General features: G+C 45.9%; 1 protein-coding gene across 17 annotated transcripts in view; it reads right to left on the bottom strand.

The window, feature by feature from the left end:
- The window catches only part of GRIP1 (glutamate receptor interacting protein 1), a 1760673-nt gene that overhangs the window by 117639 nt on the left and 1616468 nt on the right, over nucleotides 1–26566 (bottom strand). For 14 of the 17 annotated variants that reach the window (XM_069629739.1, XM_069629748.1, XM_069629732.1 and 11 more), the window contains 2 exons: nucleotides 14892–15031; nucleotides 14492–14686 (listed from right to left, as the gene is read on the bottom strand). In XM_069629739.1, coding sequence (XP_069485840.1) covers nucleotides 14492–14686; nucleotides 14892–15031 — 335 coding nt within the window. The remainder of the gene's footprint in view (nucleotides 1–14491; nucleotides 14687–14891; nucleotides 15032–26566) is intronic. The other 3 variants (XM_069629734.1, XM_069629736.1, XM_069629737.1) reach the window with 1 other exon arrangement.

The raw sequence follows: 26566 nt of genomic DNA, 5'->3' as shown, positions 1-26566 counted from the left end.
TTAAATGGAGTATTTTAACTCATAAAGCCCAGGCCCCGCAGCTCCACGCCATCAGTCAGGCCTCTCCCCCACAGGATGTGGGTTATCAGAGTAATGTTCTTCTAAGCCTAGCACTTAAAACTCTGCATGCAATACCAGAAGGTTCTGGCTCTGATTCACTGTTGGCTGGAATGGGGTTAAGGCGGGAGATAAGATAAAGAGGCACGCAGAGAAAAGATGAGGGATAAAGGCAGGGGAAGAAATGGGGCAGATGTAGAGGCGGCCGTTGGAAGGAGGGATATGGTGTATGGTCCAAAAGGAGGGAAGCAGGTGGGGGTGGGACAAGAAGCTGCATACTGCTTCTGGGTACATGCCCCATTTTCAGTGGCAGTTCTATTTAAATACTGTAGCTTGTGGGCAAGTTCGCATTTCATTTGCCACTTGCGATGTTGACAGGGAAAGCTTTGCAGCTACAATAAAGCATTCCAATTCGATGAAATCATAGGCAATAAATGGGATTATGAGCAAATCATGTAAAGGGGAGCCTAAGGTAGGCTTATCTACTGGCCTGGATTGTATAACAGGGAAACCTCTCATTGGTGCAGCAGAGAATTTCATTTACATTATGATAGTGACATTGTCTGCTAATTGCTACAGCGCAGATGGACAAGCCAACACTCAACTCCTCAATGGACACATTCATTCATGCAAGGATCCTATCAGAAATAAACTATTAGCCAAAACAAGGAATGACGCCATCATTCATCATACTCTGGGGCCTACGCCTAGACCTGCGGTCACATGACCATTGACTGATCCAATTAGCCCCAGGGTCTGCATCCTTTCACTCGCCAGATGTTTTGGACTACAACTTCCATCAACCCTAGCCAGCATAGTCAATAGGAGGGCATCTCAGGCATCAAAATACAAAACATCTGGAGAGGCGCAGGTTGCAGACCTCGGATTCTAGCTTGTAGGTCTTTTGTTTGCTTTCCTGTTTGTCTCTTTTGGATACCGGGCACTTTTGAACTCATCTTTTCCCCGCCCCTCCCTGGTCCCCCTTTGAACGACTTTCCATGCCATCTTGCCTTAATGCTACTTTGGATTTCTGGGCTCCATAGCAGCACTGCTTGTGGCTTGAAGAGGCCAAGTCCGGCACATTGTCAAGTCTTAGGTATTTCTATCACATTGTTCCAGTTCCGAATTTTCAGAATTGAATTCCTGGATCGATGTCGACAAAATGTAAAAAGGACTCTGCATACTATTTGCCACTATCTCTTTAGAATGATCCAGGCTCTCTTCTGTGAGGTGCAGAAACACTCATCCTCTGCAAAGGTGAACCTGCTTCCACATCCAGAGGAGGTGCCACCTACATGAACGCCATCTTCCAGGCACTGACGGAGAGTCCCAATCAAACAGTCCTGTGAAGAGGTACCTACCATAGACAGTTTCCCTTTGAACTTTAATAGTCCTTTTAAACATTTAGGTTTAGAGTTTGTGTATGGCTTACCTATTTATTTGATAACCAACAGTACAGCCATCATCATAAGGGGCCATCAAACTTTGCTGCAACAGAAGATGTCCAAAAGTATGACAACGTCTAGGCATTACTGGCCAAACGTGTCCAGCCCCATAAAGTATAATGCAAACCACACAGGAAAACACACAAGGACTGAACCAGAAGGGGGCCAAGACGAACGACACGTGGGGAAATCTCATATCAGGAGAAGCAATGGTGATTATACAGAACAGACATTGAAGGTGGACCATATGGCGGACCATATGGACGCGTAGGTATTGTGGAGGCCCTTGCTCATGAACAGGATGGGGGTCTTTGCAGAGAGAGAAATAAATAAGGTCTGAATACCGGGTGTCTACATTTCACTGAATGCGGACTTTCCAGGTACTTGGCTACAACCAATGCTCTGTGACTCCAATTCAGAGCCGATGGTGGAATCCTCAAGGACTGGGGCGTTAGGTCAGGACATACACCACAGGCAAGAGTGGAACACAGGAACTCAACCCCAGATCAATTTGCTGCCTCACCCACTTCTCAAATTATCAAGACTTTGACAAAGGACCTGAACACAAATAAGCTATTCCCAGTACCAGTTTATTTACTCATTTAATTACTTATAAAGCACAACTTACACCAGCAGAAGGCATCATGGTGCTACCAGTGGAGAGTTGGAGCAGCAGTAAGAGGTGAAAAAAGCAGAGAAAAGAAAAACCAATAAAATGAAGTCTTTAGGGAACGATCTACCCGGAAATTATCCTGAATTTCATATAAACACAGAGGAAGAGCATTCCAAAGTCTGGCTGCCGCAACTGAAAAGGCACGGCCACCACATCGGGAACAAAAAAAACGAGGAGTCTGAATGTGCAAAAGAGAAGCAGAACGGAGAGACTGAACAGGAACATTGGGAGAGAAGTTTTTTTGCAGAAACTCCGGTCCGAAGCCATAGAAAGCCCGATGTACAAGACACAGCGGCTTGAATTCTACCAGTTTAACTATGGGAAGCCAGTTTAGAGAGGCCAAGATCAGAGCGCCAGTCGCCCTTGTTGCCAGTCTAGCAGCAGTATTTTGTAACACCTGAAGCCGATGGAAAAGGTAAGAGGGCTGGGCAAGGTACAAGGCATTATAATAATCCAAAGAGCATGCAACCAGGGAAGATACCACAACTGCACAAAGATGATCTGGAAGGAAGGGAAGCACTTTACGTAACACTTTCAATTTAAAATACACAGTTTGACAAACAGCACCCACCTTAGGCTCAAATCCCTTGAAGGATAGGTTTTAGGCAGTGGACCAAGAGAAGATGGACAGAAGTCAGGGGTCCATGAGGCAGAACTCTAAGGGGCACACACTATCAGCGTCCCGGTCTTACTCCCGTTCAAAAGCATCTGGTTGTCACTCATCCAGATGTTGATGGCGAGAAGACCTGCCTTGCAGTGTGCCGCCATATCAAGTGGCTTATGGTCCAGACGGACCAGAATTTGGGTGTCATCTGCATAAGAATAGCATTTAAAACCAAAGAGTGAATAAGTTTGACCATGGGTTTGATATAAATATTGAGGAGAAGAGGGGATACCCCCACAATAAGTGGGGAAGGACACAGAAAAAAACGGGGAAAGCAGAAGAGATTGTGAACGCTCAGACAAGAAGGAATGGAACCAGATGAGTACCGGGCCCGTGATGCCTGCCGCGGCGAGCAGGCACACCAAGATGGAATGGTCAACAGTGTCAAAAGCAGCTGAAAGATCTAACAAAATCAGAGTCCGACACCCCCCACATCCACCAGATGGGCCAGATCATCCACGACGACACCAGCACACACTCCGTACCACGGCCCGGGCGGAAGCCTAACTGAAAAGGATCAAGAAAACCAGAATCTTCCAGAAAAGGAACAAACCAAAGGCATAACTAGTGACTCCAAAAACCTCATAAAAAAGGAAGCAAAGAAATAGGCCGAAGGTTAGAAAGAACAGTAGGATCCAGAGAAGACGTTTTTTAAAGCAGGATCACCATCGCGTGCCTGAGACTAAAAGCTATTATGACCACATGAGCAATTCACAGCGGATGACACCCAAGAACTGATAAAAGGAATAATCTCTGGGAACTAATGAAGAAGTAGACCACGGAGCAACAAAAGCAGTAGCTGCTCAACAGATCCAAGCTGGAAAAAGACAAATTCACTCCGTATCTTTTCGGTATGGCAGCAAGAACCACAGTTTCTGTGCCTGATGCATCAGTAAGGAAACACCCACCAAATTACGACAGGCACAGAAATGAAGGCTCTGACAGTAAAAGCTTTACCGCGTTCGGGCCTATAACCTGGGCCCTGCACCGTTGCAACATGATCCAGCGAGTTGGATTAGGAACAGTTATTTTTTAATTCTTTCATGTTTCGTGGTTGGCACCAGCCAGCACCTTGTGAGGGCTTGAACACAGAGTTGTTTTAATTCATTCTTTTCCATAATCCCTGCCCTCTCTGCCAACACTGAATGTTGTTACCTCCCCTCTGGCTGCCAATCTCTCCTCCTCTACTTGACTCTTTCTCCTTTCAACTCTTAGGTTGTTGCTTCTAAGCCTGCTTCCCCTTCCACTCAGGTCCGAAGGTCCTTGCAACTTGTCTTGGGGGTGCTAGTCTAGTTGCCTTCTACCTCTCATTGGTCACGTGCACCTACTGTGCTCCCCCAAACATTCAGCCTTGGCCCAGACAACACTAGCACCCGCAATTCAGATATTATGCCTCAACTTTACCTTTGAGTGGCTAGAATTCTTTTACATACCGTATTTCTCATGTTCATCTTAGTTTTTGACAAATTTTTTTTGGTCACATAACACCTCTTTTGTTACTTGTTGTTCCTTGCGAAGGCATCATGAAGCAAGACATAGAAAACAAATTCAAATTCATACTCAAAAAGTTTATTTAACTTAAAATGAAGTGTGGAGTAAGGCCTAACTTGCCCTATGCTAAGGTGGGATTTCCATACATAAAGAAAACTAAGGATAGTCTGTGTCAGGATGTCCAAATTAAGTATCTGTCTGTGTCCAAAACTGTCATGATCTCTGCTTCCAAAAGATCAGGACTTGCCCGACTCCCTTGGAAGCAGACCCATAACCCCGGTTCCGAGTGCCAGCCAGTCCCAATTGGGACCTTTTAGACCCTGTCCTGGCGCCAGTGGCACCAGGCTCATAAAGATGCCCAGTCCCAGCGCTGGAAGCGCCGGGCTCATAATGCTTGGGTGGACTTACCTGCAGCAGACCATGCTGCTTACTTACCTGCCAGTTGATCCCCTGATCCTCTTCTGTTTGGGACTACTTTTCCTGTTGGGTGGGGCAGGAGCCACTCCCTAGGTTCAGAACACTGGAACTCTTCTGGAAAGCAGGAACTCTTTTCTTACCTAGGCGTGGCTGTGGAAGGAGACACCTAAGCACTACAGGAGGCTATTTAAACCACACCGATGGATGAATCTTGCTTTGTGTTATTCTGCATTCTCTGCAGCAGAACGCTCATCGTGTCTTCTGCTTCTGATCCTGGGCCTAAGGGAACAAAGGCTTACCATCCTGGAATCCAGTCTTCAGCAGCACCTGTAAAGACAAAGAAAGAACAGGTTAGCACTACGGTCTTCAGTGGCAGCGCATCTCTTACCTGGCCCATCGGCTGTCACCAACGCCTCGCACTGCATTCCGGCATCTGAAAGACAAAAGCTTACCAGCTCTTTGCACGCTCCGGAGGCCTTCGGCGCTGCATCCCGCATCTGAAAGACAAAAGAAGGTGCGTTTAAAGACATTGGGCAACTTTATTACTCACGTGCCATTACTCCTTCCCACGCCGAATCCAGTGGGTATTCCAGCACCCTTCAGCTTCTCTAAAGCTCCGAACTTGTACCTGCAAGATAAAAGGGACAGTTAGTGGGCATCCTGAAGCAGGCTACAAGCGCTTACTTACGTGCTTCCAGGCGCTTCTATTCCTCACGCGGGTTCGATCCTCAACTCTCATCAGCCCGCCATCCGCCATCGCCGGAACCCTGCAAAACAAGAGATATCATTACAAAAGACTTTTAACACATTTGAAGTGCCCAGAACTTACCGTTCGTGCAGTTAACGACGGACAGCAGTCCTCTGAGGTCAAGAGGCCTGCACCCTTATCCAGTGAAGAAACTGGTTACGGCACCCTGCCCCGAGGCAGATGGAGAGCTCGGCGTTCACTTACCTAAGGTGAGGGCGTTAACCTTTGGGGTTCTACAGGAGAAGAGAAAGGGAAGAGGAGAGAGGCACCCAATAACCCCAGTTCATTAATCCCATATTTTCTATCTGCAGACATCTAACTCTTCGAGTCAGACATACAGTGCACAGAGGTCCAGCCCAAAGAGCCAACCGTGTGTTACACATCACCTTTGAAGATACGGCATTCACCCAGTCAAGACCGGCGCCTCTGCGGGAATCAGGTACTACCCTTGCCCTTTCACCTAACTGTATATAATGTGTAGGGATGTCAGCCTCAAGAGAATAGTGTTCAAAGGAAAATTCAGCTTTCCCTCCAGCTCTTGAGGATCGGTTTCCCCAAGTTCAAAATAGTTCTCAGAATATTGGGATTCGCATCCCCAAGAGTTCAAACCATATTGCTTCTAAAAATAACCCAGTTCCTTGGGACACCTCCCAAGTCAGGGTTCCTTTCCCCAAGAGTTCAAATCTTGCAGCTTTCAAAATCAACACCGTTCCTTGGGACACTTCCCAAATTGGGCGTTCTTTTCCCAAAAGTTCAAAGCTTCCAGCTTTCAAAAATAACAGTTCGGTTTCTTTACTTCAATTTCTCACACAGGAATGTGGCAACACAAAAACCTTAATTTCAAACCTACTTTTCATTGGCTTCTTCCAAATAGGGCCCTCGGTCTAGGCGCAGTTGTCGGACCACACGGTCCACCCATTGCAGGTCACGTAAACGATACCCCTTCCTACTGCTTCCATCAACACTTACCCACTAGTTCCATCTGATAGTGATGCTTGGCTGACTCTCTGTGTCACATTCTTCAGACACTGTCCCGTGGCTAGCTGGATCCCTATGCACTTTATTTTTCTTGTTCGTATTCCTCTGGCTCTTGCCAACACAAATGTCTCTTAGATTGCAATGCCTGGGCCCCTCTTGACTTTGGGCCACCATATAGTTTCCCCTCTTCATACCCTGCTTGGTAGTCTTTTGGCTTTACCACTACTTGTTTCATAAACTGTATTTCTTGATCTCTGTTTCATTCACTACTTTGCTTTCACTCCATTCATGAGCCTTAAATTGGCTTTTCACTCTATGCGGCATTCCCAAGTGCTTCCCATATTTTTTATTCTGTGCAGCGTTCACAAATGCATTCGATCAGTTCACTTGATATTTTGACAATACTTGTTCCGGCATTCAACAGTACTTTTAATCACTTGCCGTTCGCTCAGTGTTTGCAAAGGACGATGTCATACGTTACGGGAGAGCCCTGGTAGGAGTGTGTATTAGCTTTAAACTCACTGGTCACACATTGCAGCGTTCTCCCTCTTGGCGTCCATCGCGACGGGCTCATACATGCTTCGGAGGCTTCCCGGCTTCTCCAGATTCTGCCTTACCCTTGCGGTCTGCACAGCCTGCTCTCCTGGCTTCCATTGGTGGCGGTGGAGGTTGAGGGCAGCTACACAGCTTTTCCCAAGCAGATCTGCTCCAGCGGAACACAAGACCTCCGGACCCTCGCAAAGCCGACCATGGCCAAGTTGCCCCGTTCTCCTGCGTAGCACTGCCCGAGCCACCTGGGTCCCCGGCTTCCTTTCTTCCAGCCTGTTTGTCATCTCTCAGAATGGCAGGCATTTTATAGCCCTCAGGTGTGTTAAGTGAACCCAGGTGTGGGTCCATTGAGTTCTCTTGCCTGACTTTGAAGGACTCCATTAGGCAGACATGACTTGTTGTTCCTCTGGTACGCCTCCATAGCCCTGCTCCTCGTCTCAGTACCAGAGTGGTGTTTGGTACTGCGTAATTTAATAAATGAAGAATTTAAACCTTGGTTTGGTCTCTGATACATGTGTATTTCAGTAAAATGAGGATGTGTCCTCCTAGGTGGTCTCTTCCACGTCCCAGTACTAAGGTGTTGTTTCTGGGGAACAATTTGAAAGGAGGAGAATGGAAAAGGTTGACAATATTCCACAAAGGCTTTAGGGATAGAGGGCTCATTATGAAAGGGGAAAGGGGGAGGCTGTGTCTCGCCTAAGGACGTCCTCTCCCCATTCTCCAAGTTCCCTCCACCCAGGTGATCCTCCCTTGTATATCCAACCCCAGAGTTGGGATTCAAAAGTGATGGCCTTTCCCTGGCCATCTGAGAGGAATGTTCTGGGGAATAAGAGGTGTGGACACCCTCGGGTTCTTCACATCCTCTTGTTACTTTAATTTTCTGAGAAACGGCTCGTACACAGCACACCAACACTGCACACATCGCTCTGAGGCCATCATCTAAACTCTATAAAATAGCAATGAACTTCAATTGTGTTTCAAATATTGGCCCATGCGCAGAATGTGGGTCTTTTCTTCCAATACTTAGCTGAATACATGGAAGCTGCGTCTTGATCCCACTTAGATAGTCATACAATGAAGGTGGGTATTTCCTCCCCACCTTTATCCCCATACGCAGAAGCAGGGTCTTTTCTTCCCACCTATACACTCATATGTAAAAGCTGAATCTTTTGTTTCCACCTTTATTCCCCATATGTCGTAGCATGGTTTTCTGTTATGGCCTTTATCCCCTTACGTAAAAGCTGGACCTTTTATTTTGGCCTTTATCCCCCATATGTAGAAGGATGGTCTTTTTTCCCTACCTTTATCCTCATATGTAGAAGCAGGATCTTCTGTTCCCACCTTTATCCCCCATATGTAAAAGTTGGATCTTTTATTCCCACCTTTGTCCTCATACGTAGAAGCAAGGTCTTTTGTTCCTACCTTTATTCTTATACGTACAAGCTGGATCTTTTATTCCTATATTCGTTCCCATATGTATAGGCAGGATCTTTTGTTCCAACCTTTATCCTTATGAAGGAGGTTTTGTGACTCATCATTCCCGTATGCAGAAGCAGGGTCTGTTGTTCCCTCTTGTTTCCCTTATGTAGAAGCAGGATTCTTTCTTTCAGTCTTCATTCCTATATGTTGGAAGGGTCTATTGCAGGTCTTTTCTTTCCAACTCCTTTCCTGTACGCTCTTTTCTGGCTACATACAGCCACAGATATAAAAGCAGGGTATTTTGCGCACACCAACATCTCTGTATTAGAAGCATAATCTTTTCTTTCCACCTTCATTTCTATTTGTAGACAATGGCCCTCATTACAACCCAGGCGTTAAGGGGTTAACAGTGCCGTAAAAGGTGTTGGCGCCGTTAAACCCTTAACGCCTGATTACGAGGTCCCTTTTGCGGGTGGCACTTTAACGCCTGCTTTTAGCAGGCGTTAAAAAAACCAACCCGCAAAGGGACCTAGGAGCTAATTACGGCACCGTAATTTACGGTGCCGTAATTAGCGCCTTCCCCAGGCCCATTGAGCCCTATGGGGCAAAAATGGGAATGGGGAAGGGCCATGGCGGCATGGGGAATTACCGCCCCGCCAACCTTGGAATGGGGCGGTATTTCCCCATTCCACCATGGCGGACTCGTTACAACACCAGCACCAACCATGGTTCTAATAGCGCCATGGTTTAGCACCGGGGTTGTAATGAGGGCCAATATCTTGTGTCCACCATTTATTCAAGTATGGAGAAACAGGGTCTTTCCATCTTCGTTTCTATATGCAGAAGCAGGGTTTTTCCTGTCCACCTACATCCACAGATGTAGAAGCAGGTTTTGTTGTGCCCGGTGAAGGCATCATGAAGTAGACACAGACAACTGAATTCAGGTTTTGGGCTATAGACTTTTATTCAACAAAAAGCTGGTTGGAAAAAGGCCTACCTTGCCCTATGCTAAGGTGGGATTTCCCTAACTAAATAAACTAATGATAGTCTGCATCAGAAAGTCCAAAGTAAAAATCTGTCTGTGTCCAAAACCTAAGCTTGCCCTCAAAACTACTTGTATACAACGTGCAAGGATGTCAGTGTAAAAACAAGACATGTTGAAATAAAAGTTCAGAGCTTCTTCCAGCTCGTGGTTTTGGAAAGGGCATTCCCTTCCTCAGGGTTTGCGATTCACAATGCAAAGGGGGTCCCTTCCCCACGCTTTCAAGTGTTTCAGCTTTTCCAAAATACAGTTCTGATAATCGCCAAGTCCTCTGGGTTGGTTACCTTTTACCAATTTCCCAAAGTACAGTTTCTTAACTTCAGTTCGCCAAATTCCCTTTATATTCAATTACAAGCTTCTTGGCAGATAGTTTAAGTGGCTTTCACATAAGTAGGTGTCCTCAGTCTCAGCGCAGTTGTCGGACAACACGGTCCACCCATTACAGGTCACACAACCGATACACTTGTCTTGCCTTTTCTTCCTGGTATACACGTTGCCACAATTTCAGTTCTACAGTGGTGGTACTTGGGTTCTACCCATTTCATATCCTCCTGATGCTTTACCATTTGCTTGTTTTCCCACTATTCACTTTTTGCACTTTCATATCTTTCCATGGCTCGTGCCAATGCTTATTCTCTCAATTCACACAGTTCCTTTATAATGCAGGAATTCACAAAACTGCTTTTATTCAGATCAGTTTTCAGCAGTGCTTGTTTTCACTCAAATCGGTATTTTAAAAAATCCTTATTTTCTTGCTTTCATTCTCTTACCCTTGGCAAGGCTTACAACCTCCTCATGGCACTGTAATGAAGCTTGCTTAAACTCAGATGTTCATGTAATTCACCCTGGGGTTTCGTTCAGCTCCAGGTTAGACTTTCTTTCAGCTCAGTTGCAGTTCGAAATTCACAAAACATTTCACTCTGTTTTCTTAGCAGTTTTATGTCATCATTATTATTAAAAGTATTCAGCAACTTGTCCAAGTTCAAACTTGACTGGCATTCATATCGCCCAAACTGTCTCCCGCTCACTCGCGAACAACCCGACCGGCAGCAATCACGCGGCCTACATCTCAGGAACCGGGAGACACTCAGGCTTCTCTGACTCACTGGGTACGTTGTCTCCAGGTATCCTTCTCCGTATCGGCAGGCTCGCTGATGATGTCGCTTCTCCCGGCTTGTGGGCCTCTCCTCCAGGGTCTCTGCTGCCTCTGCTGCACGGAGAGAGAGTCGCTCTCACTCCAGGAGGTATGCAGACCATCTCTGCCACCAGTGATCTCTCGAATGCTCCTGCCACAATCAGCTTCCGCTGCAACAACTATGCAGCTTGTAGGCGCTTCAGACATGTGTCTCTCTGGCTTCACCTTCAGCTTCTCCGTCAAGCATTTCACAAGTGATCTCCCTAGCCTCACCTGAGCGGGACATTTATACCGTCCCCTTGTCTCCAGGTATAGGCAATGTTCATTCATTGCATAACCATCTTGGTACTCGGCATCCCTCTTTCTCGTCCCAGTACTAGAGTGGTGCTTATTCGGGAAAGGTTTTCAGGAAAAACCATGTAAGGGATTGACAACAGCCTTTAAAGGCCTAGTACATGGTGGACTCATTGTGAAAGGCGCATGGGGTAAACTGTGTCTCACCCAAGGGTGCCTCCTCGAAGCTCCCCAAGTCTCTTCCACCCAGGTGATCCTCACTCGCATATCCAACCCCAGGGTCACATTCCAAAGCGACAGCCTTTCCCTGGCCATCTGGGGGGAGGATATATTGGGGAAAGAAGCGAGGATGTCCCTCAGGTTCCTCACACCCTCCCCATCTCTGTATATAGAAGCATGATCTTTTCTTTCCATTTTCATTCCTGAATGTAGATGGGATCTTGTGTTCAGCTGGTAATCCCAGAATGTGTAAACAGGGTATTGTCTTTCCGTCTTCATTCCTGCATGCAGAAGCAGGGTCTTTTCTTTCTACCTAAACCCACAGATGTAGAAGCAGGGTTTTTTGTGTGCCCTCGTCTCTGTATTAGAAGCATGACCTTTTCTTTCCATCTTCATTCCCATATGTAAATGGGATCGTGTGTTCATAATCGAGTATGTTGAAACAGGGTATTTTCTTTCAATCTTCCTTCATGGGATCTTGTGTTGACCCGTTAATCTGATGTATAGAAACAGGTTATTTTCTTTCTTCTTCATTCCTGTATGCATAAGCAGGGTCTTTTATTTTTACCTACAGCGGCAAAGGTAGAAGTAGACCTGTTCTCCCACCTTCATCCTCACAAAAACTTTGAATAAGCTACAAACCCACAACGGAACACGAACAGCCTAAAGCAGCTCTGCTCTCTGATGCAGTGAGGGACTTTCTTGGCACAGAGTTCTTCACTTCCAATATCAACCTGTCACAGCGTATTTGCTTTAAAGAGATTATTTACGATTCAGTTGTCAGTCGCTGGTCAATAAGGAGGAGGAAAAAAACAACCTGATGAAATAGCAAGAGCTTCTGGGAGTCAAAATAAGTCTGATCAGTTTCGTCAAATTCATCTTTCTATATGCCGTGTGATTACTTTGGGGGGATTACAATCCCACTTTAATATCGAGGGGAGAAAAATAATAAAGAAATAAATTGGAGATGAGATAATCCCTTCCCAGCACACACACTCATGTCTTCATTAGCGCATGCTAAATCACCGATGGCGCCAGGCGGTGTCACCGCAGCGAGGCTACCAAGCTCAAATTAATGAACTCCTTCAATGTGTAATGTGCTTTGGATCAATCTGGGATGGAAGGGTAGGACTCATTTATCTGTGGAGGGCACAAGCAAACATTAGTAGAGCCGGGGAAAGCAAGATTAATAATAGATGGTGCAATATTTCACGTCATGTCAGCCTGCCACGAGAGCAAGAAAAATGAGTTCCAACCGAGTTTAGTGCGCGCACACTCACCCACACTTCTGAAATTCCAGGTCAGAAGTACAAAAGCCAAAATATCTAGAGACAAAGCAAGCATTGACAAAAAGTCAATAAGTCTAGGTTTGTGTTCACAGTAACACCTTTTGTGAACAGAGTGTAATCTAGAGTGTAAGAGCAAGTACAGGCAGGGAAACAGCCATTGCTTCACAGGCTTGCGGTCCACATCTGACAACTCTATTTAGCTACATGGCAATATACAGAATGGCGTTCTTGCAAATTTCAAAATGAATGCACTCTTCGAAACGGTTTCATGAGATTGTAGAGATGCAAATATGCCCTGTCCAGACTTCACACAATATTTTCTCTTTCAAAGCCAGCCGGCCTTCTCCACTCAGCAGCTGAGAGCATAGCTCAACAGGGTAAGTCCTCACCTCAGACATGAGAGACAGTTAAGTAACATAAGCAGAGCCGACATAGGGCCTCATCACGAGTTGGTGGACGGTAGCCCTTAAATGCGGTGGTAACGGTGTAACTGCTGCATTTAAGGGCTGGCCCGATCATGAGTCTGGCTTATTTACCACCAGCTCTCAGCTAGGGGTAAATTCTCCAGAAAAATGCCAGTTTTCAACACAATTACTACTGGCGGTATTACTGCGTGGTAATTGCACCAAACAATTGCCCATTTGGGAATGGAGATTAACAGTTAGTGCCCAACCCGTGATCAGGCCGTAATACCGCCAGACCAGTGGACCCTAACGCTAATATAGTTGCCCGGGATCCCAGCCGGGATGACACCCAACTTGTTATCAGGATTCGAGTTCTTTATCCTTATGAGGTCGATAAACAGACTACCGTTAAGTTGGGTTTTAATAACAGCTAACAGTACTTACAAATGGGAGGAACCATACAAGAAGTGCTATATGAAACAAGACCGTATTACTTTCTCAGCATACCCTCAAACACTGTGAACTTTAAAGCCAGCGGCTTTCAGCACCCTTGAAACCAATACTAAGTCAAAGAAGTCAAAGATGCATGCACAAAAAGTACTATTTTCTGGCAGAGGAGCTGCTCACGTGGTCAGAGTCATTGTCTTATTTTAAAATGGCTATTAACAGGTGCGTGCCAACATATAAATGAAGCCCTATACAGCGAGGGCTTTATAATAAACAGCAATTATCACTGTATGCAGGATTGTGCTAATCAGGGTCGTCGGACCAATGCTTTACAATTTCTTAGGGGGACATGCCAGAACTATACCCCAAAAACCACAGAGCTACCCGTGGGTTCATTAGGGGTTAGTTCACCACATCTTGACTGCCTATGTGCTTCGAAATATGAAGGAAAAACTGTTGGGAATGCTTAGTTCTAGACTGAAATTACCACAGCAGTTCTGATGTGCATTTTGGCTCACAATCAAATTAGGCTGGATTTATTTTCTGTGACCAAAAGATTTTTTTCGAATTACTGCTTTTTTTTGTAATGCAAACTTAGTATTCAGCACTTTGGCTCGCAAAATAATGTATGTACTTTTTTGCTACAAAAGTAATAAGTGTTTGAAAGAAACAGATATTTAGCAAACTTACTAGCTTTTAAGTTAATAAAATAGCAGATTGTGTACAATTATAAATGTTATTGACAAGTTCAAGTTCAGAAATGTGTAATTTCTAATTTAAGTTATGAAAGATGTTAGTAGTTTTAAAAGTTGGAAAAGCCTCAACTTTTAGCAAGAAGTAAATATTGGGCTGAAAATAAAACTGATTTCTCATTGTTGCACAATTTGTAAATCAAGAAATCCAGTTTTGAAATTTTTTTCTCAACTTCAGGAAGTTATAATATAATTGGAAGACTTCATGAATCTCTATTGTTCTGAAGTAGCAGTTTGCCCAAAAGTACTAGAGTTGGAGTGTGGAACATCAGGCTCATGTGACTACCAGGAACGTCCTTATGTTTGACATTGCGGATGCCGTGAGAACTCAAAGGGAGGGTTCTAACACCCTATATTCACACAGTCAAGAAATCTCTTGCCCTAAAAAGAACTTTAGCATTGAGGAGCAGACGCAAAGTCTACATAACTGGCAGAGTTTTGAGTGATGAACAAGGGCCTTCAACGTACCTTGGCTTGCATAACCGGTGTCGATGCCAGAGCCGTCCCAGGATTCTACGGCGCTGTCCACGCTTGGCACAGTGTTGGAGTACATGTCCGAGAGCTTCCCTGGATTCTGGCCAGCCGATGTATCATCCTCCCCGTCGCTGAGCTCGCTCAGGTGACCCGAGCTGGAGAACTTCTTGGGACTGGATGCTAAAGAGACTAGAGTCATCATGGTGGCATCTACATAAAACTCACAACCCAATGCACATTTAGCAAGCTTGCATCCCCTCCAAAATGTCTACTAATTAGGCAGTCCACGGGCTCCCCCTTTCCACCGTGGAATAAGTTATATTGCATTACTGAGCCAAGCAAATCATTCTTGGAAGCTATTGGTGTGTTTGGAGGCCGTCACGCTGGCACTTACCATCTGTCTGCTTCTTGATTTTCAAGGTGACAGTTTCTCCTGCCATCTGCAACAAATGTATGGCTTCGCTGAGAGGCTTTCCTTTCAAGCTGTTGTTGTTTATTGCAAGAATCCTGTCTCCTATGTGGATGGCACCAGTCCTATTGTGACAGACACATATGACAATGTTAAAAGAAAACACACACAAAACATGTATTCATCTGACATCTCAATACAATACGGCTGGGAAGACCCTTCATTTACTCTCCACTCCACATTGTCAGAGCCATGGATGCTCTGGGACTCTGTGCTTTGCCTTATCCTCCTCTTGATCAAAGGGCTAGAATTATGATCACGAGTCCTCATTCCTCACTGTTACCTTTTTAACGCGTTTGATTTGGCTCTCTTCAACCGCGCAGCCCTTTACAGACAATATATATTGCACCAGGAGCATCTAAAAAATGAGGGGCAGTTCCCTGAACTTTAGGAGCTAAGGGGGCAAGTGGAACTGGGTGTAGTCAGGTTATAGAGCCAGCGTGTGATGTTTGGACAGACGGGACATGTAAGTGCGACTATAACAGACAACACATCTGTAAAAAGTTGCTTTCGTATATATTTAGATACACATTTTCAATATGGGACACAAAGAGAGAATTATTTACCCAGAAACACAAGTGTTTTTCTTATGCAATGAAACAACGTGTAGACCTCAGCTCTCCATGTTGCAAAGCAAGTAATTGAGTGGAAAGACAAGCAGTAAAACCTGTCTTTTAGGGGATGCAGGTGACCGCCAAGTAGTGGTGTGGAGCCAAGTGGCAGCCACTCTGAGCCATTCAATTACCATGGTATCAACCCAGCACAGTTTAAACCTGGGGTCTGCAAACGTTGGCTCTCCAGATTTCTTGACCACAACCCCTACCATTGTCTATGCTGGATAGGGCTGATAGGAGTTGTAGTCCAAAACATCTGAAGAACCAAAGGTTGCAGACCCCGGATTTAAACGCTTTCTGGGCAACAACCGTCATTGTCCTCCTTGACACTATTCCCACTTTTCAACACACCGGAATGGAAAGACTCCCTCACAGTGGAAAGTAAGTTGAGCATGTTATCCTAGGAGTCTTGATACTGCAGGCATCATCTGCAAAGTGGTATTACAGAGGCAGAGCCTTGCCCTGATAAAAGGCGTAACATACCCCGCCAGGGGTGAACCAGAACATGGTCTGTGGGGGGGAAGGGAAAGAGGGGAGTAGTTGAGCTGCAATGATGAACGGGTGAAGCAATGAGAAAAACAGATTAATAGGTACGGGGGTTAAAGGGAAGGGGAAGATGACAGTGGCCACAGGCATGCATGTGTAGTCAGTGGTAGTTGAATCACACGAAAGATGCAATTGTATTTCCTGAGGCCTGCCTCTAGTATACGGGAAATATAGTACTAGAATAAGTCAGAAGTGAGTTGTGTAAAGGACTTGAGATGTGCCCAAATGTTCCCTTTACGCGTGGGGGCTTTTTCGCCATAACAGGTAATTAAGCTTCCTCCCGATAAAATCAGAGAGTGAACTAGGGATGCCAAGCCAGCTGACACAGAGAGCCAGAGCCATGATGTGGCCATGCACAGGTGAGTGCGATGAACACACAAGGGAGAGAGGGGAAGAAGGGGGAATATCAGTCCCCCCACCAGCGCCAGATCTGCTTGACCAGTAGATAAAGGATGAAACTGGGATGATGGTGGGATTACGTGGCCCCCGACTATAACCCAACTTTTCCTGGTTCATCTCCTCGGGGCTCGGCCTAGAGTGCTGGAATTTCCCCTTTGCCCTCAAAGGTACCACCAGGATGTAATAATTAAGGAATATCTTGGCGGCTTCAGTTTCTGTGTAGAGTCCCATCCAGCTCTGGCTTCCTGGTCACCACAGGTTTCAGCCCGTATTATTTTTTTGCAGGTGTGGAAATTACCTACCGGCCCCTGAGGTAGTGGAGAATATTTTTCACATATAGAAGTCTAGAACCACAGTGTGGGATCAACCTGATCAGAACATGCAGATCATCAGAGCTGCGGGCGATGATGGCAATGGCTTGTGTTCAGGTTCACGAGTGGGTTATTGTCTGGAGGAACAGATTTAGAAAGCGATCTTCTCTACCTCCACGCTTTGTACGTTTCAAAATTGTATATCATTTGTTGTTTTTAGGAAATAAAAAAAATATTTTAATGGAAATGAAAGGAAAAGCAAAGTGCTGACCCAGCTTGCCCCAGTGTAGCTTCGGGGAAAATGCCACAGGGTATTTTCTGAGCAGAGACATTCTAAATGTACTTTTATTTTAGGAGTTTGTGACGCGGATCCCAATCTTCAAATAGCAGAAAAGTGCTGCAGAGAGATCATTTACAGATTTTCAGGTGATATTTAAAGACTAGTTAGAAAATAGAAGGTGGCAATCTTCACATTAAATAGCACAATACAGTTCCCTCCAGGGATCCCGGGTTTTGGAAGGCTACAACAGTATGCAGGGATCAGATGATTGACCCCCATACCCTGTCTCCCCAAAAATGTAGCCAGGAGATTAAAGGCATGCTCCGAGAAGCATCTAATGGGACTCCACTGCCCCCATTCAACACCTAATAGTTATTAATGCTTATTAAATGCAGCCCAACGGGCGTGCCTTTTAACTCCCTCTTAAATTCCAGGAGAAAGGCGGCTGGGCTGAGCAGGGATCAGTACAGTGTCTCTGGGCATAACTCGACATCTATAATACACCAATGAGGGACTGGCCTGAATCCAGCAATCCGTTTTCTCAGAGTACCTGGAACACTTCTACTCTGAGATCAAGATTCAAATGTATGTAAGCCTTTAAAGTGAAAGTCTCGCTATAGTAAACCTTAAAGGTGGACAGGAGGTCCCCATGCTCTCACCTCACTCGCACAATTTCATAAGAGGGATGCAGGCGAGAAAATATGTCTCGAGGAAATTTTGGAATGCAAGACCCATTACCGCCATATACCGCGTGTCTAAGTAGCGTGCAGCTGGGCCCCTATACAATATGGAGTCTATACATCAACTGCATCCCAATTCCAGAGCAGAATTATTAAGATACACATTTGAAAGTACATTTTACGTCTCAAAATAACTAGTTAATTGATTCCTAATAACAGACCAGTACGCTATTTGAAAGGACTAAGATTTGGTGGAAATAATTAGACACATTAGTTATATTCGAAGAAAGTTTCTAGGACAGTAACAGGACTTCAGTTCTCTCCATGAAGTCGCATGGTAGAACAATGCCTCCCAGTGCGACGAAAACCGCCAAAATTCCATAACTTTTAAGTTGCCCGTAGAGCAATTGTACCACAGGCTCCTTCATGCTTTTCCAATGAGAAGATTGAACCATCTCAGCTGATGGCTTAGGGAGTTCCTGCTAAGCTTGTTAATTTACCAAGACACCTACATGTGGGGAGAGCTAATACAACAGAGCAATCCATGCCCCAAGGATTCTCGATCCGCGAATCCAGACCATCAAAGCAGTGCCCAATGGCAGAACTATAATTACTGAGTAACCGGTTGTATAATACAACACTGTTATTCCTGGTTTAGCTTTTAAATAAGTGAGCAACAACCAGAGTGCAGAACAGAGTAATTTCCTCTTCCAGCCCAGTTCCATGTGGGGTCTGACATAGGTACCCCCATCGCTCTGTTTCGCATCAACACGCGAGGCAGCCCTTTGGCTATTCAACGCAAATTTTACTCTCGCTCCTAGTCCGACTCAGAGGATCTCAAGATTTACCTGTGTCTCTCAAACTGAAGCACCCAATTCAACATGATCACTGAAGACCATGTGTCTAGGATGAATCAGAACGACAAACTCAAAGTCTCAAGGATGTGAGTTGAAGCAATGGGGCTCTCAAGCTCACACACCACGCCGGACCAGCAGGTAAGTTTATAGGTACCTTTATTCCAAGTATGTTACTTGGTACAGAGACAATGGCTCGATCCTGCCAGCTTCCAGATCTCAACTGAGACACTTAGAACTCCGAGAGCCACTCACACATCAACACTCCACTCTGACATAGGTACATTCCACAAACCCTGCTGTCCATGACATCACGATCCGTAACTCACATTACAACACCTTTCCCTCTGTACTACCTAAACACAGGCAACCCAACAACAAAACAAGCTCCTCACAAAATCCAACGTGCGGCCAGCACGCAGATAAAATTAGAAACCACAGCACCACCGATCCAGATAGATACACGGGCCAATACTTAAACCACGTTCATGGAAAATAATATGCACACCAACACCCGTCTAACCACATGAAGATGGACACACATGGAACGGGATTCAAACCGCACAGCCAATAGGGAATACAACACTACGCAGAACTCGCTACTCAAGAACTCTCTGCCACTACACTGCACCACCCAGCTACCACTACACTACACCACAATCCACTCCGTCCCCACCAATTACAAAATCAGGGAAGAACACCCACTGACATGAAACAAGGTCATTAAACCTTCCCATATCAACAATCCAGGACCGACAAACAGCCTTCAAGGGTTCCATGTGTTAAGATCGCGGCAAAAATGGCTATGAACACAAAATATTGCGGCAAAAAGGCTGTGGTTTTGCCACCGCAATCCATGTAAAGGATGCAACCCTTGGACCCATCATACCATTTAGGGTAGCGGGGGACACCCCTGCACCCCTAGCTCCCCATAAATGGTGTAATGGGTATACCTCTAACGGGTAAAACCACAGCATATTTTACACCGTTTTTTGTTCAGGCGACATTTTTGCTCCAATTTTATCACTGCATACCCCTTCGAGGACCAAAAATAAAAATACATGCACATCCACCTGTCCCGAGCTGACCCTTGAGACCTCAGGCCTGCCACACCCAGGCGTACCACCACCCATAACAAGCAACTTAACTAACCAACATGCCCACCAGTGCACTAACACCTTCCACCCTGGGCTGCCCCCCCAGAGCCTCAGGCCTGCCACGCCCAAGAATAACACATGGCACAAACTACTGATCAGCCCAACCTTAAACCTCACCAAAAGAACAGCGAAAACACCCCCAACAAAAACCAAACTCCCTAACACCAACAACATGGCTACCAGTCAAAACTTCCCTCACGCTTCTTCGAAGGGAAAATAACCGGTACCATCACAGAACTCGCAGGGAAAACTTGCTCCCACCAAAGAAAACACTACACACCACTAACACCACGACTGTACCCAACAGTCACACCAACCACGGAACCCATCAGACATTCCATAGCCAAGCTTACTGTAATCCTCAGAAGAGGACTACACTCCTAATACACCATGAACGTGACCCACAGTCACCAGCTACAAGCAACCCGGCACTCAGCAGCTGCCACTACTGTGATCAAGATTTTAACAGTGCGCACCTAACTTGCCCCGACTGCAACAAAAGTCACCACACACCACAGAACCTGGCCAGTATTCTGTGGCGTACTAGACCAATTTGTGGTTTTAACATCCTACCACAATTACTTTACTGTAACTAACAGCCACCACATTACAGAACCCACCAGGCATTCTGTAGTCACCCCAACAGTTCCAACAAATGCTCCACTGCCACAACCCAAACCTCTGCCAACCTGACTGCACACACAGCCACACCGAAATACGGAACCCGTCCGCTATACCCCACCTGGAAAGGAAAAACATGTTAAAGCATAAGGACTGCATGACAACCTTACACCCACAAATCCTGACACCACCACCTAAAAAAAGAAATGCAATGTTAAGTTATACAAACTGTCAGTAAACATAATGGACACAGGGGGAAACAGGGCCACAACACGAACAGTCATTTCACACTGGCCCTAGACACACTTAACACCAAGACCACCCCAACAGAAACACTAACCCAGAGGCCACAACACTAAACACCACAATGAGACAATTACCGGCCTCCCCGACACCTACCAACTTAGTCCTCCATTAACGGAGACCCTTCATCTGCACATAGAAACCCCAGAGATCTGGGTCAAGCTCCCTCAGGTTCTCCACAAAACCGCTGCATAAGTCACAAAACCCTTCACGGAACTGCTCTCCCCCAGCGCAGACCCAAACTCTCCTCCTCAGTACAGGCAGAAAATGCCCACACAATGTTTTTCAAATAACAGGACCTCATAAGAAGTAAAGTCAAAAACATAAGGGTCTCATTGTGATGGCAACATTAGCCCACTTCCCAAGTGACTGCAGCACAACCAGATCAACTTCCTGTAGCAAACCATTCATCTCCTCCACGACCTTCCAAGAAACACTAAAGGGTCCCGGGTGCCACTGGGAACTCCTGACTCTATTACACCAATGCCCTTTAAGCAGGCACCCCAATTCCTGAATCCACAGACCATCTCATATTTGGTCTAAGGAAAAGACAACAACATGTAACCACACAACTACAAATATTCTACGGCCGCCCAGCTCAGGCTAGAATACAAATCTAAGCCTGAGCTATGAATGAATGGCACAGTGCAGAAATACCCACAAGATAGGGCCGAGCACTGCCACACAAGCTTGTACTTTGTGCATGCTAACATCCTGATCATCCTTAGGGCTACATTCGAAGGATGAGGTGGGAAGACATCTCTGCTACAACGGCCTTCCTCCACTAATCCGCCACACCCTTCCTCTGATGTGGTTAATAGATTCCATCAAGATGCACCTATCCCACCCCATCCAGCTTTAGCACCCCTCTCCTCCCTTGCATCTGACGCCCTGTTCATCTCTATGCTAGTGCAGAAGACACTGATGGTTAATTACTACATCGCTGGGCATCAAGCTCCCCTGCTTCATCGTCACTGTGAATTCATCAGTTCAATACCTGCTCTTTCACCATTTGTAACCATGTTCCCTGCTCCTTTGGTAATGCTTCAGCATTTAAATCAAGTGCTTGCTGCATGCCTTGTCGCCAATTATAACCTGACATCCGGTTTTTGCTGCTGTGTAAGTGCCTAGAAGCAATCAAAACCGTATAGAGCGCTATACAAAATAAAATAAACATTGCCTCTTTCGGAGGGGAGGTTCAGAGATGGGAGCACAATGGTGGCAGGAGTGAAAGTGATCAGTAGGGAAATCCCATTGACGATGGAAAGACAAAGTTTGTCCCTCTTTCACGGGCTGTTATAAAGGGAGGAACAATTGGGGTGGACCTTCAGTGGGAAGCGTGTACCCACTGTGACAATTCATCCCTTCTCCCCAGAGGGGAGCCACGTCCTTTGAGGCTAGGGAGGTGAGCCTGCTAAGCAAGACCCTCCGTAAGGGGCCTGGGCAAGTGGGTCCTCACTGGGAGGGACTACACTCTTGGGGATAAGGACTCCCATTCCAATTAGGAACTCCCAGTCCAAGATACACTTTCTGCCTTTATGGGAGTTGGAAAAACATTGGTATCAGGCTATAACCAACAAAGACCCTTTCTTGCACTCTTTTGGCTTCAGGTAATGCTGAATGCCGTGTGAAGGCCATAATCAAAGAAGACTGACAATACATTTGTTTCCGATGATGTGTATAAGAGCAAAGTGGACTGCGAGTCGAGGAGAGACTCCTACGGGGGGAGGAGAGTAATCCCTATGAGGAGATGAACCTCTCTAGAGACGACGCCCTAGAGGGGCGGAAGCACGGTAAGCCGCTGAACCAGCGGTGGTGCGGAGGATGAGAGAACCGCTAGTTGGGGGCTTAAAGGCGCTCACACAGAGCAAAAGGTTCCAGTCAGGAGAAAGACAGAGACGGAACCACAACTGTCTTTACTGGTGGCGCAACCACTGAAGAGATCCACAGCTGGGAAAACCATCAAAGGTGCAAGAGCTTGAGAGAATGGAACGGGCCCAGGGCCTATGTAAAACATAGTGAAAGAGATACAAACACTTTACATCATGGCTGGAGAAGCCGACAAACATACGAGAGCCTGAGAGAACTGAATGGGCACACGCCCTAGGTAGAGCAGACTGAAAGGGATGTGTGTGTTTTCTGCCAAGGCTGGGAAAGCTGACAAAGGTACGAGGTAGTGATCAGGTTTACAGGCATGCGTGAAACAGATTGAAAGGAGTATGAACACTCTGCAACAAGGCTGGCAAAGACAATTACGTTACGGGAACCTGCAATACCTGAGCGGGCATACGCCCTACGTCTATTAAATTAAGAGCCTGTACACCTAACCAAAAAATCACAGGGCTCTGGGGAGTCCAACGGCCACAAAGGTTGGGCCGAAAAGAACTGTGTTGAAAGTGATCCTGGAAGGATTTAAACATTTGTCAAAAAGTAATCCAAGAAGAATTCTTTTCCATGGGGGAAGAGGAAAACGTATAGAGGATATTTGTATCAACAGAATCTACAAATAAACTGTGAATTGTGTCATTATATTCTAAAGGAACTCTGTAATCCATGAGTTGGGCCAGGAAGAAGCCCAGACATGTGCTATTATATTGTGCAGGCCTCCTTTTTTTTCCTTTTAGTTAGATTTTCTAAAGTGGTAGGGCCGGTTAGTTAAAGGACTATTTTCTATTGACTTCGACAAACACCCTTTGTTATGTTTTGGAAGGTAGGGAACGTCCCTTATAGCGATAGGGCGAGAAAGGCATTTTTCTTTCATTTCAAATAACATGAATCAGCCACACCACGCAGTGCCTCTGCCATGTTTATCCGTGGCCAATGTGGTGAAGTCTTTGGAGGTTTTTTCTGGATTCCCAGCTGAACCTATACCATCATGTGCCAGCTGTATACACCCTCCTCATTTCAAATGTCGATGCTGAAAAGAAAAATGTGCCCATGATTTTTCCTGCTGGAAATTTAAGAGCTTCAGAGAGACCTTAGTTCTATTTTACTTTAACAGCATAACCTCCAAAGATGGCTGATAGGAAATGGTCTAGCCGTTGAAATTCAGCACCCAGAACAATCACACTTTGAACCAGTTGTGTTGACTTCCGCTCCAACACAGATCACTTTTTAAAGCCATGTTCATTGTCTATTGTGCATCGCATCAGAATGTACAGGTAATGATAAGGTGCTACGAAAAAAAACTCATATGCACATTTCAAATGTACAGCTATTGGTCCGAGTGCTCCAGGACCTTCATTGGCATCTATGATCTATGGTCTTGAGATGTATCCTGGACATGAAATCCTGGTTTCCCTCAAGGATGCTGATGCTCCACGTAGATTAAATGATCCTGAGGTGGGATTTTCTTTTTTTTAAATCTTTCTTTATTGGTTTCATATAAACACATAGGCCCTCATTACGATACTGGCGCTAAACCATGGCGCTATTAGCACCATGGTTGGTGCCGGTATCCTAACGAGTCCGCCAATGTTCAATGGGGAATTACCACCCCATTCCAAGGTTGGCGGGCGGTAATTCCCCAATGAACATTTGCCCTTCCCCATTCCCATTTTTGCCCCATAGGGCTCAATGGGTTTGGGGAAGGCGCTAAGTACGGTACCGCAAATTGCGGTAGCGTACTTAGCACCAAGGTCCCTTTGCGGGTCCCTACTTTAACGGCTGGTCTAGACCAGCCGTTCAGGTCAGGTCCCACAAAAGGACCTCGTAGTACGGTGCTAAGTGTTTAACGGCACCGCAGTCTTTTACGGCGCCGTTAAACATTTAGCGCCAGGGTCCTAATGAGGGCCCAAATAATAACAACACACTCACCGAAACAAAAATTCACTACATCCCCCACCCACCTACGGACCTAATGCAGCGCAGCACGTTTGACCATTCCAAATACAATAATTAGGTGTGAGATTAAATAAAGCAGTTTCCCCTGCATGGCGTGATTATTGAGTACATTTTGTCCACCGACCCTCATTTTCCTAACTGCATTAGCTCCCTGGTAGTGAACCTCTAGTGAGTAAGACAACGGCGGCCACCAAATGAGAACTTTCTAATACATAAAGAGCTGTACACGTTATGGAGAAGGGGGCCCCTCCATATTGGCGATCCAACCTGTAGAGGGGGGCGAATCCGAGTTCTCTGCCTCTCCAGCCATCTAGTTCCTAAAGGGGGCCAAGTAGGCCAGTGGTCTGCTGCTAGTTGGTAGTGATGCCGCGTATTGTGACTGGAAGCACGGTGCTCTGCGCTGCCCCCAGGTGCTAGCAATTAAGGATCTAGCAACCACTGACGCCACCCCCAGCAGTTTCCACTCTGCACCTCAATCATTGCCAATAACCACATCTCAGGGGGGAGGGTAAAGCCTCTGGGTTAACATTTGAATCACAGCATCTTCCACTCCATCCCAAAACAGTCGGATATGCGGGCATGTCCAAGCCACATGATAAAAATCAGCCTGATCTGAACCACATCTTCTACATAGAGGGGACCTATTGGGAAAATACTGGTACAGCCGGGCAGGAGCGTAATAACCCTGGTGTAGGAATTTAAAGTGAATTAATCAGAACCGACCATTTAGGGACAGGTTGCGAGTCTGTGTCCAAATGATCCTCCACTGTTCTTCAGTTATCAACCTTCCCAATGGCAGCTCCCATTTAACCCTATAGTTCCCTCCCTTAATTACCTTCTGTGATCTATTATCTTGTAAATGGCGGAGACCAGTTTCCTGGTGGTTGGCGGAGCGATAATATATTGAAGCATTGGGGCGGCAGTAGGGGCTACTGGAAAGGCTGGCCATTTGGATTTCAGTACCTCTTTTAAGTGGAAATGCAGCACACAGTCACTGCCGTTCACTCCCCCTTAGCTTTCAAGGTGTCACATGTGATGACCCTTCCTTCCTGCACAAGGTCCCCCAGGGTTAGAATCCCCAGTATGTCAAAATGAGTCTGAAATTTTTTTTCATGGGCGAGTGGGACACCACGAATTCTGAATATGGCCAGATTTGGGGAGTAAAACTCCCTCCCCCACCACCCGGCACACCTGGCTCCAGGCTTTACAAGTGGTTTCCACTGGTTGGATCTTTGATTGCTCCACTCTCTCCGGACTCCCCCACAGCAATCCCCTCAGATCGTTCGGAGAGGTGATCGCCTTTGCTAGACGAGTATGAGGTAAGTCCACAGTGGGGGACCACCACCAAATAGTATTGTATCTGTTCGTCCAGGAAATGGATATATATATCCGGGTATTTCAGCCCGCTGCATTCATAGGGAAGGGTCAAGGTGTCATACGACACCCTGGCCTGTTTACCGCCCAAGTGAGCCGAACTATCAGGCTCCTAACTCGGGACAATAAGTTTGCAGGAAGCCAGGTGTCAAATATGTATAACAATTTCATCTGTAAATTGTACTACCGTGCTTCTCCAGCACCCAGATACGAACGAGTTAGGTGCACTCTACAAATGTTAAATAAATAAATTAAATAAATACATTTCGGAAGGATCACCATCTTGGCCAGAGATATACGGTCAGCCTGAGAGATGGGTAAAAGAATCCAGGATCCAAATTTATGCTCCAACGTCTCGAGTGCCTTCGCATAATTTTCCCTGTATAAGACTCCCGTTGATGGGGTCACCAGGATGCCCAGATAACAAATACCCTGCGGATACCACCTGAAGGACTCCCCTAAACATGACTGCCGCACCCCTGGAGTCAGAGGAGGCACACTTCAGATTTAGACAAGTTTATTTGTAACCCTGAAAGGTCCCCAAACTTGCTATTTCTTGCACCAGTGGTTGTAAATTCTGCCCGGGATGTTTCACATATAGCATGCCATCCGCGTATA

This window comes from Ambystoma mexicanum, chromosome 12 (assembly GCF_040938575.1).
Source record: "Ambystoma mexicanum isolate Mex_15411 chromosome 12, UKY_AmexF1_1, whole genome shotgun sequence".
Classification (NCBI taxonomy): Eukaryota; Metazoa; Chordata; class Amphibia; order Caudata; family Ambystomatidae; genus Ambystoma; species Ambystoma mexicanum.
Note: the sequence above shows the minus strand (reverse complement) of the source record. Positions and strands in the feature narration are given on the sequence as shown.